Genomic DNA, 19,755 nt, shown 5'->3' on the forward strand with positions numbered 1-19,755 from the left:
TCCAAAAAAAAAAGGTACAGGATGGGTGCTGGACAGCAACCACGAAAAGGCAAATCAAGCTAGACTGGGGGGACCTAGATCAAGTTGAAAAGACACTTTATCAGCATAAGAGGAAACACAATTTACAAAAGCATTTCCTTTTTTTTGTCTCAAAAAGTGATGAAAATTTAGGCAGTTGAAGAAATTTGAATAGTCCTGCTCTACTATCAGAAAAATGTACTAACAAAAATATGGAACTTCAAGGTAATTTCAAAAAGGGGGAAGTCCATAAAAACCTGACAAAATCAAACACTTGACTATACCAACCAGCAGAACTAATGGAAAACAACTGTCATATTCTTGACTTGATACAGACATTTTTTTAAGAAAATGGTGGGTTGAACCTTGTTTTATAGCTAGCTAAACCTCTCACTTGTATGACAGCTGTTTATAGTTCTGTTATATTGACAAAACTGAGTGAGTTACCCAAACCAATGTAATTGGTTAACATGACATTCATTGGGACCCAGCAGCCAAAACTGTAAAAACATACACCACAGACATACAAACACAACTGACTTAAAAATTCAAACAGACATGCAAAAATGAAATAAATCTGACAAAGACACCCAAAAAAAAAAAAAAATTGTTGATAGTTCATACAGGAGGGGGTGGACGGGGGTACCCTTCTCCCACCTCCCACCTCCCACTTTTAGAATCTTTTTTTCTCTCCCACCTCCCACCTCCCTCAAAAGCTGTCCACCCCCTCATACAGCATAGAAAACCTTTTTTAAACAAATCGTACTGATGAACACTACTGAAAGCATGGTGATTAAATAAGTGCAGAAGGTTCATGTTAGTTTCAGTTCAAATAGAAAGGATGTGTGTGGTATTATTAAAATATCCCATTTGAAAAAAAAATATTATATGACATACAGTCTGTTTATACATGAAATCCAATTAATGTGATGAATCAACATTTCTAGTTATCAATTAATGAAGTATCACATATCATTTCAGGCATTATTTATCATGATAAATACTGGATTTTATGAATTCTGTAGCATTCCTCTAGTTAATTGATCCAAACTTTAAAAGGTTTCATGGAGATATATAAAAAAAACCTGCAAACTATAGGATTACATAAAATCCCTGTTATCATTCATATGATTCATATTTGAGAGGTTTCCTTGGTATGGGATAATTAGGTTCTTCTTTTCTAAGAAAAAATAAATATTTTAAGATAAATGCAGAAACCATATTTGATAATGATAACCAAATTCTAGGTATGAGGGCTATATTGCAATCAACTTTTCTATCTATCTCTCCAGCCCCGTTCTATATATGAGGGCTATATTGCAATCAACTTGTCTATCTGTTCAGCCCCATTCTAGATATGAGGCCTATATTGCAATCAACTTGTCTATCTGTCCAGCCCATTCTAGATATGAGGGCTATATTGCAATCAACTTATCCATCTGTCCAGCCCAATTCTATATTTGAGGCCTATATTGCAATCAACTTGTCTATCTGTCCAGCCCATTCTAGATATGAGGGCTATATTGCAATCAACTTATCCATCTGTCCAGCCCCATTCTATATTTGAGGCCTATATTGCAATCAACTTGTCTTTCTGTTATCCAACAAATATTTTCATCACACTTTTCTCAGAAACTACCAAACAGATTACTTCATATTTGGTCAGCATCTTGACAGTGATGAGTTGTAAGGTGTTAGAACTTTTTGGATCTGTCAGATACCTACTTCCTGTTTGCAGATACTTTGAATTTTTCAATATGTTGAATGAACTAAATCATTTTGGTCACACATTTCGTTAATACTACTGAACAGATTGACTTCATATTTGGTAACCAGTCCAACAGGGAGGAGTTTTAACCTGTGTGCCCTTTTCTAACCTGTCAGACACCTACTTTCTGTCATCCAATACTTTGAATTAAGAGGGGGGTTTTGCTTAGCACAACAGTGCATGTATTCTCATTCTTGATTAGGAAATTACAAATAACAAAAATCTTGCAAGATTATGTTTTCCCAAACCATAATGTGATATTCAGTGCTATGGAAAGGCTTTTGTATTTGGCTTAATATTTAATGTTAACATAACTACATGTACATACTCGCATAACTTCAGAGTCTTTCTTCAAAATGGAAAGTGTCTGTAGCATCAAAACAGAACATACCCACAAACAGAGCAAATGTAAAAAATACAAGATGGCTTGATATCTCTTCAACAGCCAAGAAAATTAAATGACAGAGAGGAAGACATGTTTGCCCTCTGGTGTGAACCCTGATAACATGGGGAAAATAATTAAAACTCACAATTAGAACTTCTTTGAAGAGAAGGCTGTTCTTAATCCTTTGAATTTTTTTCTAAAGTTACATGTAATTCACTATTTCATATCAAATGTAATGCTTTCATGGAGAAAACTACAATATACTTAATTCAAGAAATTTTTTAATAGAATTTTATGTTATTATTTTATTTTATAGGAAGGAACAAAAATCGCTCAACCATTGTTATTAGGTCAGCTTATTCGCTATTTTACTCCTGGGTCTACAGTAAGCAGTACAGATGCCTATTTATATGCCATGGGTGTGAGTCTATGTGCCATTATTTTAGCTATATTTCATCATCCCTACTTTTTTGGAGTTCAGAGAATTGGTATGCAGCTTCGTGTTGCCTGCTGTTCCTTATTATACAGAAAGGTAAGTAGAATATTTGACTTGGTGATTCAGTTTTCATACCATTGCAATAGACCTTTTTGTACTACTGGACTACTTAAAAAACTGTCTTTATTTTTCAAGCTGTAAACCCTTATAACAACTTTACACAAGTTATCAAGTAAAAATGAAGTGCATTAAGGTAAATAGAAAAGAAAGAAAGAGAGAAAAGAATAGAAGTGTTTGTTGTTGAACTACCTATCTAACTTGAATATCAGTTAAATGCCCTCTGCCCTCTATGTTTCCTTGTGGTTGATTCCAGAAATGTTCTTATTACGTAAATCTCTTATTTTGGCCTGTTATGGATGAAAATATTAATTTCTGACAATATTTCTTTAAAACTCCCCTCTGCGATATGGGAAATAAGTAAGTATTTAATGACTTCCTGTTTTGTTATGCTCCCACCGTAGCTGAGGGGACATTAAGTTTTACCCTTGTCCGTCAGTACGTCCGTCCGTATGTCCCGAAATTGGTTTCCGTTCTCTAACTTTAGTTTGCCCCAACCAAATGTTATGAAAGTTATACACAATGCTTATTACCACAAAACACAGATCAAGATTGAATTTGGGTGGCATCACTTTGACCTTTCTAGAGTTATGCCCCTTTACAAATTACATTTTCGATTCCTTTCTCTAACTTAAGTTTGCCTCAATCAAATGTTATGAATCTTATACACAATGCTTAATACCACATAACACATATTTTGAATTTTGGTGGCGTCACTTTTATCGTTCTAGAGTTATGCCCTTTACAAATGGAAAAATTGCTGAATTTTTCGTTTCCGCTCTCTAACTTAAGTTTGCCTCAACCAAATGTTATGCAACTTATACACAATGCTTATTACCACAAAACTCAGATCAAGTACGAAATTGGGTAGCATCACTTTTACCGTTCTTGAGTTATGTCCCTTTATTATGTTATATGCAAGCAGGGCATCATCTGTGTCCCATGGACACGTTCCACATTTATTTTTTTCTGGTAGTATATTAAAACATTGAGGGATAACTTTTGTTTTAGGGATTGCATTTCAGTGCATGTAGCATGAAAATAAATGGGAGATAACTCTGTACTTAAGGAGTTAATTGTTTTTTTCTTTCAAGCAGTGTTTAATAAATAGATTACGCCTTTTTCTTATCCTGTTGTCAGTAACCCTCACATCATTTAAATTAAAATATTTTGCAGTCTCTTTAGATATCTTCAATGAGAACACACCTGCTAGTGTATGTCATTTTCTATTCCAATGAAGTTGAACATCTGAAGAAAGATTTAGACACTGTGATGAGAACCAGAATGAAAATATCCGACTCCATCAGATACCATTGTGTATCTTAGATTACCTTGTCTTGTACTTTAACTGGTGTTAACTTCTCATATCTTTTATCTTAGGCATTGTAATTGGACAACTAATTACAGGTCAATCTTCTTACAATTTCAAATTAATGCAGAATTTCATGTATGTCTAAGTAATGCACCATTAATACATATGGTAGATAAGTGTTTGAATCAGATGGAAAATTGTAGTAAATTAATCAGAATAATTGGATAGTATGCTCTGATTTTGATTATTAATGGTTTTTAATAAGGGCTGTTTCTGAAAAAATGCCAGGTGTTTGAACCAATACTTCTTTTTGAGTTCCCCTAAGGAATTTTGCTAATTTTTTAAGGTCTTTTCCTGAAAAAATGCCAAATGATTGGACTCGTTATTATTTGGAGTTCCATCACAGGAATTTTACCTGTTTCTAAGTAAACTTAATAATATAAATAATGAAATTGATCCCCACTAAGGTTGATAACAACGAGTGGATATCCCAACCTTCTGGGTATTTTTTTCCTGGAAAAGCCTTTATCCCAATAATGAAATATGTAATACTTATGCATGGCATATATATGTATAATATTAAAGTAGGATTATCCAAACATACAGATGCATATTTGCAAAGTACTATACACCAAAAAAGTGTTTATATGTACAGATTGGATTTTTTACAGGTGTTTTACCACATTTTCAGATAGGTCAATAGGTTTCTGTTTTAAATCAAAGATATTTTTAACTTTTATTTATTATGGATTATTGATTTAAAGATTTTCAATAATTAATAGATTTTCAATCATAATGGTACATAATTCAATATCTGTAGAAGGTCTTCTTTTATTTCAGGGATATAGTATTAAAACAAATGGGAGATAACTCAGATCATAAAAGTAATTCTGTTCTGTTTCAGGCATTACGTCTAAATAATACAGCATTAGGGCAGACAACAACAGGACAAATAGTTAATCTTATGTCCAATGATGTCAACAGGTTTGACACGGTATGTTTAATAATCTCATATAACTTTCTGAAAAGTAATATAAAAACATCAGATCACGCTTAAAAAAAATTATTGAGATAACAGTAAGATTTTTTACTGTGGACAAAAATCATATTTTATCAGAAAAAAAAAGAGGCGGAAGATACTAAAGGGACATTCAAAAGGAGAAATTTTCTCTTTAGTCGAAAACCTGACAACATCATGGCAAAGAAAGGAAAACGGAGAAAAGATGAACAAGTCAACAAAACACTACATAGAAAACTTAAGATTGAGCAACCTGAACCCCACCAAAAACCAAGTGTGAACTCAGGTGCTCTGGAAGGGTAAGCAGTTATTAGCAAATGAATTATTCCTTGTACCAGTTACTTACTCACTGCCCTGGACGCCATTTATATCAATTGATTTATGTTAAATTGACATTGATTATTATAAGCCTGTTTATCTTATATTAAACATTTTGCATTTAAACAGGCAGCTATTTTCCTGCATTATCTGTGGGTAGGACCAGCACAAGCAATCCCTGTTTTAATTATATTGTGGAATGAACTGGGACCATCAGCAATGGCAGGATTTGGTGTGTTGCTCTTACTGGTTCCTGTCCAAAGCTGGATGGGTAAACTTTTTTCCAAATTCAGGTAAAGATTAAACTGTTCCTTGTCCAAAACTGGATGTGAAACCTTCCTTATGAATTCAAATAAAGGTTTAACAGGCTGTTATTTCTCTAAAAGTAAAGTTATTTTACAAGTTACAATGCAAAAAACATCATCTTTCAGTTAAACCGTATTTTATACCAAGGAGATAGAATAATTTATGGTCAAAATGGTCCCTTAGAGCAAATATATTTTTGAAATTTCTCCAATTTGCAGAATTTGAAATGTTTTGTTATAACTTTTTCTTTTCGTGACAGCCTTGAAATCCCAGAAAATTCAGTAAAATGGCAAAAAATTCAAATATATTGACTCTATGACTGAGAAATAATGTTGAGCACAAGCATTGCCAAAATGATATTCACAATGTGTATTTTGTGTTTAACATCTAGATAGCAAAATTTATTGCTGAATTGCCTGTTAAATGAATTTTTAGAAAACAGAAATATACGATTACAACCATTACACAGACCACTAGGTCAGATAACAGTTCATTTTACCCCCTCATATATATGACATCGTCCAAACTTAGTGGACATTACAAAGGTGTTGCATGAAAATTTTTAAACATTACAGACACAAGACAGCTATACATACAGATGAAAGAGTGAAAGTTATGAATGAAATTATATCAGGGATGAGAGTTATTAAAATGTATTGTTGGGAAAAACCATTTGGTCAGCTTGTAGAAAAGATCAGAGGGTAAGTCGTTTTCTTTTTTGGTTATGAATATTTTAATGCTATCAAAACACATTGATATAGGCTTTTTGACAAAACACTGAAAATTGTACAAAAATATAACAAACACATGGGGACATGGTGGAAATAAAAAAGTATCAAATTAGTGAAGTGCAAAAAATAACCTAGAAGAAAAAACTGGCTTTGAGAAAGAAAAAAAATTAAAAGATATATGCTACAGTATTATTCTTTGAGTGAGAAACTTAAGTGCTCTGGAACGATAATCATTTCCTGTTTCCCAAACTGCATTGGCTATGCATAATGAAAGCTAGTGAAATGTCTCAAATGAGGATTAAATAGATACACAATGAGAACATGTCAGATTATTATAAACTTACAAATCCCACACTGCAGGAATATTAATTTAGTTAGATCAAACATATAAACACAAGGATTAGAGAAATCCTAGCAACTGGCGAGACTGTCTCCCTTTCTACAAAAAAAAAAAAACACAAATAATATAAACTGAAATAAGATTTGCATGGTATGATGTATTGTTGCATGTTTCTGTTTTAATACTGCAGTTAAGTTTTTGCTGATACCACTGTCCCACCTACAATAGAAGGGGCATTATGTTTTCTGGTTTGTGCGACTGTCCTCTCATTCATTTGTCTAACCTGTATCATGTTAATGTTGAAGAAGTACTATGAAGTCAACTTACTCAATGGTACACATGTTCATAAGTATGTGAACTTTTTAAGTTATATGCCAAATTTGGGTTTTGATCAAGATTTCTGGGATCAAGGTACATGGAAATGGGAAAGTGTGACTGGGGCATGGTGTCATATGAACCCATATTTCTGTTTCTCTTTACATTTTAGACCTTTTTGTTAACAAAACATTCTTATATAATTCTTCAGCATTAACATGATTAATGCCATATATCGTATGAAAATATAAAATTGTATAAAGAAACAACAAAGTTGAAAAGTTTTTAATTCATGGATGGCATTTGCACATCTTAGACAAAAATGGTATGTGACAAAAATTTAACTGCAAGTATTTCACAGAAAGTTTGGTAGTATTTTGTCATATTTGATTATTAAAACATGTTTATGCTTCAGTTTTGCACTACATTCAACTATCACAGCATGACAAGTTATATGATGTGTAATATATCCTAATAGTGTAACAATGTCTATATGTGCATTCATTTGTCTATAAGTGTTATAGTGGCACAACTATCGGCTTATGAAAAAAATAACAAACCAAAATTAACATGGTCTTATTGAAGATATGTGAAAAAATGTCTTGAAACCCTAAAAAAAACAAACTGAATATCAAACTTAATTTTTTTTGAAGCCAATAACATTGATATGCATGATTTGAAGTTTTGTTACAATTGTATATTTGCTTTTTAGCTCACCTGACCTGAAAGGTCAAGTGAGCTTTTCTCATCACTTTGCGTCCGTCGTCCTGCGTCTGTCGTCTGTAAACTTTTACAAAAATCTTCTCCTCTGAAACTACTGGGCCAAATTTGACCAAACTTGGCCACAATCATCATTGGGGTATCTAGTTTAAAAAATGTGTCCAATGACCCCGCCAACCAACCAAGATGGCCGCCATGGCTAAAAATAGAACATAGGGGTAAAATGTAGATTTTGGCTTATATCTCTGAAACCAAAGCATTTAGAGCAAATCTGACATGGGGTAAAATTGTTTATCAGGTGAAGATCTATCTGCCCTGAAATTTTCAGATGAATCGGACAACCAGTTGTTGGGTTGCTGCCCCTGAATTGGTAATTTTAAGGAAATTTTGCCGTTTTTGGTTATTATCTTGAATATTATTATAGATAGAGATAAACTGTAAACAGCAATAATGTACAGCAAAGTTAGATCTACAAATAAGTCAACTTGACCAAAATGGTCAGTTGACCCCTTAAGGAGTTATTGCCCTTTATATTCAATTTTTAACCATTTTTCGTAAATTTTTGTAATCTTTTACAAAAATCTTCTCCTCTGAAACTACTAAGACAAATTTAACCAAAATTGTCCACAATCATCATTAGGGTATCTAGTTTAAAAAATGTGTCCGATGACCCTGCCCGCAAACCAAGATGGCCGACATGGCAAAAATTTAATACATAGGGTAAAATGCAGTTTTTGGCTCATATCTCTGAAACCAAAGCATTTAGAGCAAATCTGATGGTATAAAATTGTTCATTAGGTCAAGATCTATCTGCCCTGAAATTTTCAGACCAATCAGGCAACATGTTGTTGGGTTGCTGCCCCTGAATTGGTAATTTTAAGAAAATTTTGCAGCTTTTGGTTATTATCTTGAATATTATTATAGATAGAGATAAACTGTAAACAGCAATAATGTACAGCAAAGTTAGATCTACAAATAAGTCAACATGACCAAAATTGTCAATTGACCCCTTAAGGAGTTATTGCCCTTTATAGTCAATTTTTTACAATTTTCATAAATTTTGTAAATTTTTGTAAATTTTTACAAAATATTTTCCACTGTAACTACTGGGCCAAGTTCATTATAGATAGAGATAATAGTAAGGAGCAAGAATGTTCAGTAAAGTAAGATCTACAAACACATCACCATCACCAAAACACAATTTTGTCATGAATCCATCTGTGTCCATTGTTTAATATGCACATAGACCAAGGTGAGCGACACAGGCTCTTTAGAGCCTCTAGTTTTATTAATATACTATAGTTGTACATAAATTAACTGTGAATATGTGCATTGTGAATAATAAGATAAAACAAAATTTCACCTATATGTAATTTGTGCATTATGAAAAATTCTGCATATTCAATTCATCAAATTTGTACCGTTTCATGTTGTTACATTGTATTTTTACGGAAAAGTTAGAAATAGTCCCATACCTATATAGTCATGTGTGAATTTGTATATATTATTATATGGTTAGAATTGTAGAAATTAATACAAGTGTTGAAGCATGTATGATTATTAGCAGTTCTTTCCGAAGCCTTTAGTCTTGTATGGCTTACATATATTGTATTCATGAAATGAACCATTTGTTAACAGTCTAGTCTGACAAGTATAATGAAGAATGGAAGGAATTATATTATGCCTAGGTGGAATTTTTCAGTTTTCTTTTTTTTTTTTTCCTGGTCGTCAAGCACACACACACACAATTGTTGTGTGCATATAAACTTATAGAACTACTTTAATCAGTAAGGAATAAATGTATGTAGAATATTTCTTAACTTACTAGTTATAAGTCACTTAGTAATTCAGCATTTTGATACATTATGATTATTCAGTTTTAATCTATTATTTTACTTCTAAATGGTATTAAGTACACTCAATGGTACTACAATTGAAATAAAATTATGATAAAACAAATAGATATTAATATTCACAGACATTTATGCACAACTATAGTAATTTGCATGTCTATACAAATATATTTGCACTAGAAAACTCATTTTAACCTCTGCATGCTTTTTGCTTGCCTGCTTTCGCATAAAACAAATTAATCAAGAGTACTGTCCTAGAATAAATGTTTTTATGTCATTTTATTTATTCAGTTCTGTTTAAATGCTAGAAAACGATAATTTTTATAACCCACCTCCATGTTATTTATCAGTAAACCAGAATTTATTTAGCCATATATTTTTAGAATGTTTGACTGTCCTAAAATAAAAAGTATATAAGTCATATAATTTATTCAGTCCTGGTAAAATGATGTGTTATATATCAGGAACCAGAAATTTTTAATTGTTTTTGGCTTTGCCTTTTTTTTTTGTCTCATATGTAAAGCTATTAGATTTCTCTGAACTAAGAAGTACAATGACTATGTGGCTTAGTAAGTTGATACATTGCCATTAGTCGAAAAAGGTGTGAAGTAGGACCAAGTTCATGTGAGATCTTTCACAGAATCAAGATTTTATATCACAATTACACTGAATTCCAAAAATATGACTACAAAAATTTATTTGAATTGCAATGGGTTAAAAATGACTTCTAGACAGAATTGCAAACTTAAACTATGAATAGTTGCAGAAGATAACTTTAGAAGTTAGATTGAATTTCAAAAGTGACCTTGAACATTTGAGTGGTTGCAAAAGTGTCCTTGAACATTTAAGTGGTTGCAAAAGTGACCTTGAACATTTAAGTGGTTGCAAAAGTGATATGCAAAATGACGGACCATCCTAGGAAATAGACTATATCAAAAATGCAATGACCTTTCATGTAAAGTTTGTTTGGCAGTCCTCTCAAATGGCCACTTTAGATTTTAAACATAATGTAACATCAATCCTGAATTTCTTTTCTTGCAAAACTGACATTGACCATTTGTATGTATAGCATGTCTAATCATTCGTCTGCAAGAAGCTGCAGTTCTTGTTTTCTCTAAATTTTAAAGTGCTCAAAAGGTTAAGAAATCTTACTTTAGAGATCAGAATTATTATGATTGATATAGTTTCTTACCTGACAACTTTTCAAAATCTCCTTTGGGGATTTTAAGCGCAAGATGACCTAATGCTTCTCTTATATTGCTGGAAGTAAGAATCACCTTGGATAAGAAAATCATTGCAAACTTTGTTACAGAATAGTCATACATTCAAATAGTGAAACTGGATTAATGAAACCTTAGGATTGAGTTCGTTGTTCAGGCTAAAAAGGTATTTTGATATCAATGATTGGAATAGTAAAGAAAATTGATTGTACCGGTATGTCTTTTAACTTAATTGTAATGTACACAGCCTATGGTTTTGACAGGTGTTACTGGAACCCTAGCATTTATGATCAAATTAAAGGACCTTATGGAAATGCCATGAAGCTTCTATAAAGAGGAAATAATGCTGGATTTGATTGTGAGATTTTCCAACAGTTTTTTGAACAATTGTAACTTTGAATTGTTATTCATATTTAATGACCTTTTGACATTGCAAATATTTAGCACAGTTTATCTACTGAAAAAATTGCCTTTCAGCTTGAGTAATTGCAGTAATTTAACTATATGCAATAGTGCTATGTCATGTTTGTTTTTGTTTACCAACTGATACCTCAATAAAAGATTACAATATAGGATATGAAATTATGCAAAAAAACTCTTCCAATCTGTATTGTAAGCACTCTCATGCCTACATTTCTTACAAGTTTACTTATTGAAATTTATATCAGGTTTGTATCAGCTGTCAGACTAGAAAAAAAATCAACACCGGTCAATTATTTTTTGGATAGTTATGTCCCTTTGAATTGTAAATTATATGGAAAATGTTATTGTTAGAGCTCTCTTGTCTACATTTCTTGTTCTGTGGTGAGGGACATTGGGACACTTCTTTTATTATAATTATAAGGATTTATTTTATGGAAATGGTATTCTGAGGACTATTTGCTATTTCCCTTATTTTATAGAAGTTAGATGTTAGGGGTACATGAAGTTGTGATTCTTATGATCTAGTGATACTAAAAGTTGAAAAGTGTTGACATAGTTTTAACAAGGAAATGGAGAGAAATAATACAATTAAACAGAAATCTTTTGTAGGTAGGGTGGGGGTAATTATTTTACCAATGTTAGATCCAAAACTGTAAAATATAGCCTTTCTTTAAATAAGTACTGAAAATTTATTATTGTGATTGTTGAACAATGGACAACAATGCCAGATTAATTATTTCCATTTTAATAAATGCAGCATACAAATAATGCTATCAATATTTGAAATGATGGTGTTGTTTTAGCCAAACCAATCCTGTCATAATTTTTGCAATCGTAAAAACATTATAATATTTAATTTTTACAATATATGGAAAAAAAATTAGGATGTTGATGTCCTTAAATATGATTTATGGAAAGAATAGTGGTCAGAAAATTAAAATATTGCCTCTTGAAATTAAACTGGTTGCTGATGCTATTTATTTTAAGAGGGGAGGGGTACCAGAATTTGATGGCTTGCATGTTTTGGTATAGAATTTATTATTTTTTGTTATTAAACTTTCTATAACATATTTTCACATTATTTTTTAGAACTTATGCTATCACTAATGATTTGACCATATTTTATATATATAGATCTGTTGTCGTGTGTTGTCTATGCAGTTATTATGTTTTGGGCGAAGGAGTAGGGGTCCAAGCCCCAAGGAAATAAATTGTTTGAAAAGTATTTCATATTTGCACATAATGATATATAAATGCATAACATAATATCATTATTTCCCTTGTGGAAACATTGTGTGCAGGCCAGAAACAATAGAATAATTTAAGAGAAGCTTTATTATAACTATTGACATATTCTTGCCAAATATATAGTTAGTTCTTGGGTTCACACATACTTTTCTAATACAATGTATACTTATAAGTTGATTGATTGATTGATTGGTGTTTAATGCCACTTTCAACACTATTGGGGTATTTCGTGGCGGTTGGATTTTATTGGTGGAGGAAGCCGGAGTGCCTGGAGAGAACAACCAAACTTTGGTAGGAATACTTGAGGAAAAAACAACGGAAATGAAGAAATTTTACAAAATACACAAAATTTGTCATGGTTTGTTGCCATGATAACTCCTTAAATGTGAAATTTGTTTTTATTTTGGGAACACCTTGTACCTTAGTGTAGTGCAAATTTAAGAATATGTATGGTAGCTTTTTAATTTGCACTAATATTTGGGCAAAATAAGGCCCTTATTGCCCCTACTCCTTTAAAGATCACCATGATATTCTAAAGTATTAATTCCGATAACAGGATGTGATATTACTGAATAAACTCTGGTCAATCAGGGTAATGGAAGCATTAAATCTTATGTTGCCTGTTTGGAAGATATCCTACTCAACAATTCATTAATTGATTGATTGATTGTTGATGTATAAAGCAACTTTCAGCACTTATGGCTCTATTGTGGCGGTCACTTTTTATTAGTGAAGGAACCATAGAAAACCACAGACCTTGAGCAAGAAAACTGACAATCAAATCAATTAAGATTGGAGTCAAACACACCTGCCACATGCTGGGTTTGATCTGATACAGCAAATGAACTACTTAAACCATTCGGCCAATTGTTATGTTGTAAAATTTGTTCTCCATATGAATATGTATAGAATATTGGCAACTTAACAGATATAAGATCGTCTTAATAGGAAAATAAAACTGATTTAGGATTTGCATCAATGTGACTGCAAAACACATCGGGTCTTACTCCTATAATGCTGTTATAGGTAGTGTAGTTTATTCACACCTTTTGAGTTCTGCATGTATTTTTTCTTCGTTTATCATGCATGTTTATCATGTTTATGTATGTTTTAAAAACCAGTTTAGTATAGTATGTCTACTGTAGCCATTGATATTCTAACAAATATTCACTGGTTTTTTAAAATCAGATGTAATGCACTATCTTAGTAATAATACTGTAGTTCTGTCTCGAAGACAGATAAGCAATCCTAATGTAGCATTATTAGACACTAGTAAGGATATAAAGAGTAGAAACTAACAATATTCACAAAAATACACTAATAGTTGACACTCACAAATCACATCATGTGTATCACTGATTATTCTTGTCACTAAAATTTGGTTCTGGTCATAGAAAAGTTTTGGTTGTGATTTTTACTGGCCTTCTTTGCTGATTTTACTCCAAGTTTAGTGGTGACATAGTTTAAAAACAGTCAAAATTTATGCAAACATACTTTTAAATCTATTTGATCTGGTTTTCTTTCCTTTAATCGCTTAGCTGTTAGTTGGAACATATTTTCACTATTCACACACTCATAATCTTATATTTTATAAAGATAAATCATTTGAATATTTTCAGGCAGGAGGTGAAAAAAGTGAAGTCATGTTCTTACATAAGGGGTTCAATTATTGGATTTTTCTTTAGTTCTGCAAAGCTGATTGTGTTTTTAACCTTTCTTGCATATATTATGAGTGGACATGCATTGTCAACTGAGAAAGTCTTCGTCACAATAGCTTTGTACCAGGCTATCCGCCTTTCCACAACACTTTTCATCCCTTTTGCCATCCAGTTTGCATCAGAGACTATGGTTACAGTTAAAAGATTGCAGGTTTGTCTGATGTTTGGTTTGAATTAATTTCTTGTTATATATACACTAGTTCTTCCTTTTTTATTTGGCTTTTTGGCTACACTTAAAGAATGGTATACTAATTGACAAAAGCAAGAATATGTTTTATAGTAGTTTCCAGAGTTACAACAAACCTTTGTGATATTTTTATACGACCGCAAAAAAATTTTGTGGTCGTATATTGGTATGACGTTGGCGTCGTCGTCGTCGTCGTCGTCGTCGTCGTCCGGCGTCGTCGTCGTCCAGCGTCGTCGTCCGAATACATATTGGTTTTCGCACTCTAACTTTAGTTTAAGTGAATGGATCTTTTTGAAATTTGACCATAAGGTTAAATACCACAAAAGGAAGGTTGGGATTGATTTTGGGGGTTATGGTACCAACAGTTAAGGAATTAGGGGCAAAAAAGGGGCCAAAAATGAGCATTTTCTAGTTTCCAGACAATAACTGTGGAACGGTGTATAGATCTCTCTGAAATTATACTACAAGTTTCCATACCACAAAGGGATGGTTAGGATTTGCTTTGGGGGGTTATGGCTCAAACCGTTTAGGAATTAGGAGCAAAAAAGGGGGAAAAACAAGGTTGTCCTGGTTAATGGACAAATACTTTAGTACAAAACATAATTTAAAGCAGTGTAAGGGAGATAAATCAAATACATCATTGAAATTATCTCCCTTACACTGCTTTTAAATTATGTATAAAGTAATGGTTAATGAACAATAAAGATAATCTAAAACAGTGTAAGGGAGGTAATCCAAATACGTTTTGGTTACTTCCCTTACACTGCTTTTAAATTATGTTTAAAGAAATGCATATTTATAAAGGAAGACCAGTAAAAATATCTGCAAATGTTTTCATCTTTTTTTTTTACAAAAAAATCCATATGAAAGATTTGACACTATATTTTTATTAATTCTATTATAAAATAGATTAAGTTAGCACTATGGTAAATTTAAATGGGTAATTATGGTTGCCAACTCCATTGGAAATTTGAATTGAGATTATGACCATATCTTGAGGGAAAGAATTTTTTTGGGGGAAAAAGGGGGGGGGGGGAATAAAAAGAAATTGTGGGGGGCCAATTTTTTCTCATTTCAGATTTCAGAAATTAAAAAGAATTATTCTTCAAATATTATTTTTTTTTCAAATTTCAAATATTGAAAAATTTCAAGAAGTAATCTTTAATTGCACAGTATGGCGCATTAGATTTGTAAAATCTTTGATCACATTTATTTATTTGTTATGCCGAATCTAACAGTGTATTTAGATTTTTAATTTTGGGTCCAGTTTTCAAATTGGTCTACATTAATGTCCAAAGGGTCCAAAATTAAACTTTGTTTGATTTTAGCAAAAATTGAATATATGAGGTTCTTTGATATGCTGAATCTAAACATGTATTTAGATTTTTGATTTTTGGCCCAGTTTTCAAGTTGGTCCAAATTGGGGTCCAAAATTAAACTTTGTTTGATTTCAACAAAAATTGAATATATGGGGTTCTTTGATATGCTGAATCTAACCATGTATTTAGATTTTTTATTTGTGGACCCCGTTATCTAATTGGTTCATATTGAGGTCAAAAGGGTCCAAAATTAAACTTTGTTTGATTTCATCTAAAATTGAATTATTGGGGTTCTTTGATATTCCAAATCTAACCGTGTATTTAGGTTTTTAATTTTGGGTCCTGTTTTTTAAATTGGTCTACATTGAGGTCCAAAGGGTCCAAAATTAAACTTAGTTTGATTTTAACAAAAATTGAATTCTTGGGGTTCTTTGATTTGCTGAATCTAAACATGTGTTTAGATTTTTGATTATGGGCCCAGTTTTCAAGTTGGTTTAAGATAGGGTCCAGTATTTAAACTTTGTTTGATTTCAACAAAAATTGAATATATGGGGTTCTTTGATATGCTGAATCTAAACATGTATTTAGATTTTTGATTATGGGCCCAGTTTTCAAGTTGGTCCAAATTGGGGTCCAAAATTAAACTTTGTTTGATTTCAACAAAAATTGAATATATGAGGTTCTTTGATATGCTGAATCTAACCATGTATTTAGATTTTTTATTTATAGGCCCCGCTATCAAATTGGTTCATATTGAGGTCAAAAGGGTCCAAAATTAAACTTTGTTTGATTTCATCGAAAATTGAATTATTGGGGTTCTTTGATATGCCAAATCTAACCGTGTTTTAAGATTTTTAATTTGGGTCCCGTTTTTTAAATTGGTCTTCATTGAGGTCCAAAGGGTCCAAAATTAAACTTAGTTTGATTTTAACAAAAATTGAATTCTTGGGGTTCTTTGATATGCTGAATCTAAACATGTGTTTAGATTTTTGATTATGGGCCCAGTTTTCAAGTTGGTGCAAGTTGGGGTCCAAAATTAAACTTTTTTTGATTTCAACAAAAATTGAATATATGGGGTTCTTTGATATGCTGAATCTAACCATGCATTTAGAATTTTTATTTGTGGGCCCCCCTATCAAATTTGTTCATATTGAGGTCAAAAGGGTCCAAAATTAAACTTTGTTTGATTTCATCAAAAATTGAATATATGGGGTTCTTTGATATTCCAAATCTAACCGTGTATTTAGATTTTTAATTTTAAGTCCCGTTTTTTAAATTGGTCTACATTAAGGTCCAAAGGGTCCAAAATTAAACTTAGTTTGATTTTAGCAAAAATTGAATTCTTGGGGTTCTTTGATATGCTGAATCTAACCATGTATTTTGATTTTGGACATTGGACCATAATAGGTAAATTAAAAAAATTCAAGTTCTTAGACCACATTCTTTCTGTGTCAGAAACCTATGCTGTGTCAAATATTTAATAACAATCCAAATTCAGAGCTGTATCAAGCTTGAATGTTGTGTCCATACTTGCCCCAACTGTTCAGGGTTCGACCTCTGCGGTCGTATCAAGCTGCGCCCCAGCGAAGCATTTTATTTGGAATGATAAATTAAGAATTAAACATTTATTAGCATTTTCAATTTTTTATTAGCATTACATGTACCATGAAAGCAGAAATTTTGTATCATGAAATTCATTTTTTCTCAGTTTAGAATTTAATTAAATGATGTCACAGGTTGCAGTTATGAAAATTGTTGCATTGGTCTGTAGCATAAATTTTTTTTTTTTCATGAAGTATGTCAAAATATTCTTATTTCACAAAAATGTATCTTTTCTATCGTCAGGAACATATAATCTGTTGTATTTAAAGTTTCACATGTGATGTCCAATGCATATCCAAAGTGATCACAAATGTGGTATAGGAATGGAATGGGGAAATTGTTTAGAATATGATTCGTGTATATCATGAAGAAAGTTTTCAAAAACATATGTCTGTACTTGAAGAAGAAACCCCTCTCATGATTTATATCGGCAATCTCTCCAAATAATCAATGAAAAAATATACAACTTGCACACCTAAACCAAAAAAACCTCAACAACACAAAAAATTCTCCATTTCAGGAGGCAAACATTAGCCTATGATAGGTATTGATAAACTACGATCCAGTTAGCTATTGAAACAGAAAATGATTTAATCCACTGTTTGTGGTGTGACTATTATGCAAACAATACACAACATAATAGCTTGCTATATGTTATTTTATACAAGAGGTTTGGACAGAAGAGATTTATTTCTTTTAAAAAAGCAAATTAGATAAAAAAAAAAATGAAAAGAGGTTTTTAGATACAGTTTTTGAAATGCATATTGCATTAGCTATGCATTTGTTATGTTTTTTGTGTGCAATGACATTCAGTTTTTCTGCTTAGTTTTGTATCAGGTTACTGTATTTTCTCCCATTTACATTTTTTTGGATGCTAATACTACTGAAGTATTGTTGATTAGTTAACTTTTAGACTCTGTCTGTTTGTCATGTTTACTCTAACTTTTGTAACACCATAAAGTGGAGAGGATTGCATGGCATAAATATAATTCAGAATACAAAGATTGTGTAATGTTTACGAAAGGATGGGAGGGGTAGTAAGCTGATCAGTTCAGTGGGATTGGCCAACTTGATTCCTGTCTCGTGATTTGGAATACAGGTAATGATTGAGTTAATCACTTGTAGGAAAAGTGGGAATTTTTCCAGGAAATTGAGTTAATGTAAACAGATTTTATGATGTTTTTTTAATCTACTCTTTTATTGGCCTGGTTGGATGGTGTGGGTTGGGCATGTGGGTAAAAATGTGTAATTAATTTTTGTAATCAACTCCTCTAACAGTTCTTCATCACGATTCTAAGAACTTCATAGAAAATTTGCATATATTTTGAAGTTATGCATCTGCCATTATGGATTTGTTGGTGAAATTTTTGTCTCATTTTTTCAGACTTAGGAACTTAGTCATGTCTTTGGCAAAATTTTCAAATAAACCACTCAGATTGTTCATCTTCAATTATGGAGTTGTTAAAAGATTTTCTTCCATATTTATATTATGTAGATCTATATATTGAAATGTTCTATATAGACCATTCTCCATTGTTTTATAAACATTCTGCCCAACTTGGCCATTTGAATCTTTGATCCATTACACATGTCTTTGATAGCTCTTATATCTTGTATTTTGACATACTTCTTTTGGAAAGTAAATTTTCACAGTTACTGAAGAATATAGGGTTTATGGTAATTAGGTCTTTCCACTTTTCCGTGGAAAGACCTATTGCTTTTGTTCTGATTATAAGGTCTTTCCACCTTTCCGTGGAAAGACCTTTTGATTTTGTTCTGATTATTATTTTTGTTTTCTTCCGCCTAATTTTTTTTCTTGCGCAGTATTATTGTTTCACAAGATGTCGCTTTGATATTTGGTATATGATATCGGAACATTTTTTTGAAACTGACCCTGTTTAACCGAACACTTTTTCTTGTAAGAGTTATCTCCCCAAACACTGTTTTACTGTGGCCACTACTCCTTCGCAATCGTAAAAGAAACCTACAAATTTATTTTACCAAATTGCTTGCTATATCTTCAGGATGTTGAGTTTGGTTTTGACCGAAGCGTTCCAGAGAATCGATATGAGAGTTATTTCCCCTTATGCATTTGATTTAAATGATATGCATTTGTAACTGGTAAACCATAAGTGATAGAGACCTAGGGTCTTTGGATTTGAGGTCCTTGGTTCAAAAAAAGAAAATAAGGTCAAGGTCATATTCTAAATTTTGATTTGGCTTATTTTCACTTCTATTAAAAACCAGTATAAGATATTGACATCATTTTTTATGCCCCCGCCGTAGTGGAGGGGGCATTAAGTTTTACCCTTGTCCGTCTGTACGAACGTACGTACGTCCCAACGTCCCAAAATTGGTTTCCGTTCTCTAACTTTAGTTTGCCTTTACCAAATTTTATGAA

The 19,755-nt window shown here is 32.0% G+C and overlaps 1 protein-coding gene across 1 annotated transcript in view; it reads left to right on the top strand.

Moving 5' to 3' along the window:
* The window catches only part of LOC127698724 (ATP-binding cassette sub-family C member 4-like), a 170,000-nt gene that overhangs the window by 40,774 nt on the left and 109,471 nt on the right, over nt 1–19,755 (top strand). The window contains exons 4-8 of the mRNA XM_052202348.1: nt 2,488–2,703; nt 4,941–5,030; nt 5,502–5,665; nt 6,254–6,379; nt 14,148–14,397. Of these exons, the coding sequence (XP_052058308.1) occupies nt 2,488–2,703; nt 4,941–5,030; nt 5,502–5,665; nt 6,254–6,379; nt 14,148–14,397 (846 nt within the window). The remainder of the gene's footprint in view (nt 1–2,487; nt 2,704–4,940; nt 5,031–5,501; nt 5,666–6,253; nt 6,380–14,147; nt 14,398–19,755) is intronic.

The sequence above is a fragment of the Mytilus californianus genome, unplaced genomic scaffold (genome assembly GCF_021869535.1).
Source record: "Mytilus californianus isolate M0D057914Y unplaced genomic scaffold, xbMytCali1.0.p SCAF_4, whole genome shotgun sequence".
NCBI lineage: Eukaryota > Metazoa > Mollusca > Bivalvia > Mytilida > Mytilidae > Mytilus > Mytilus californianus.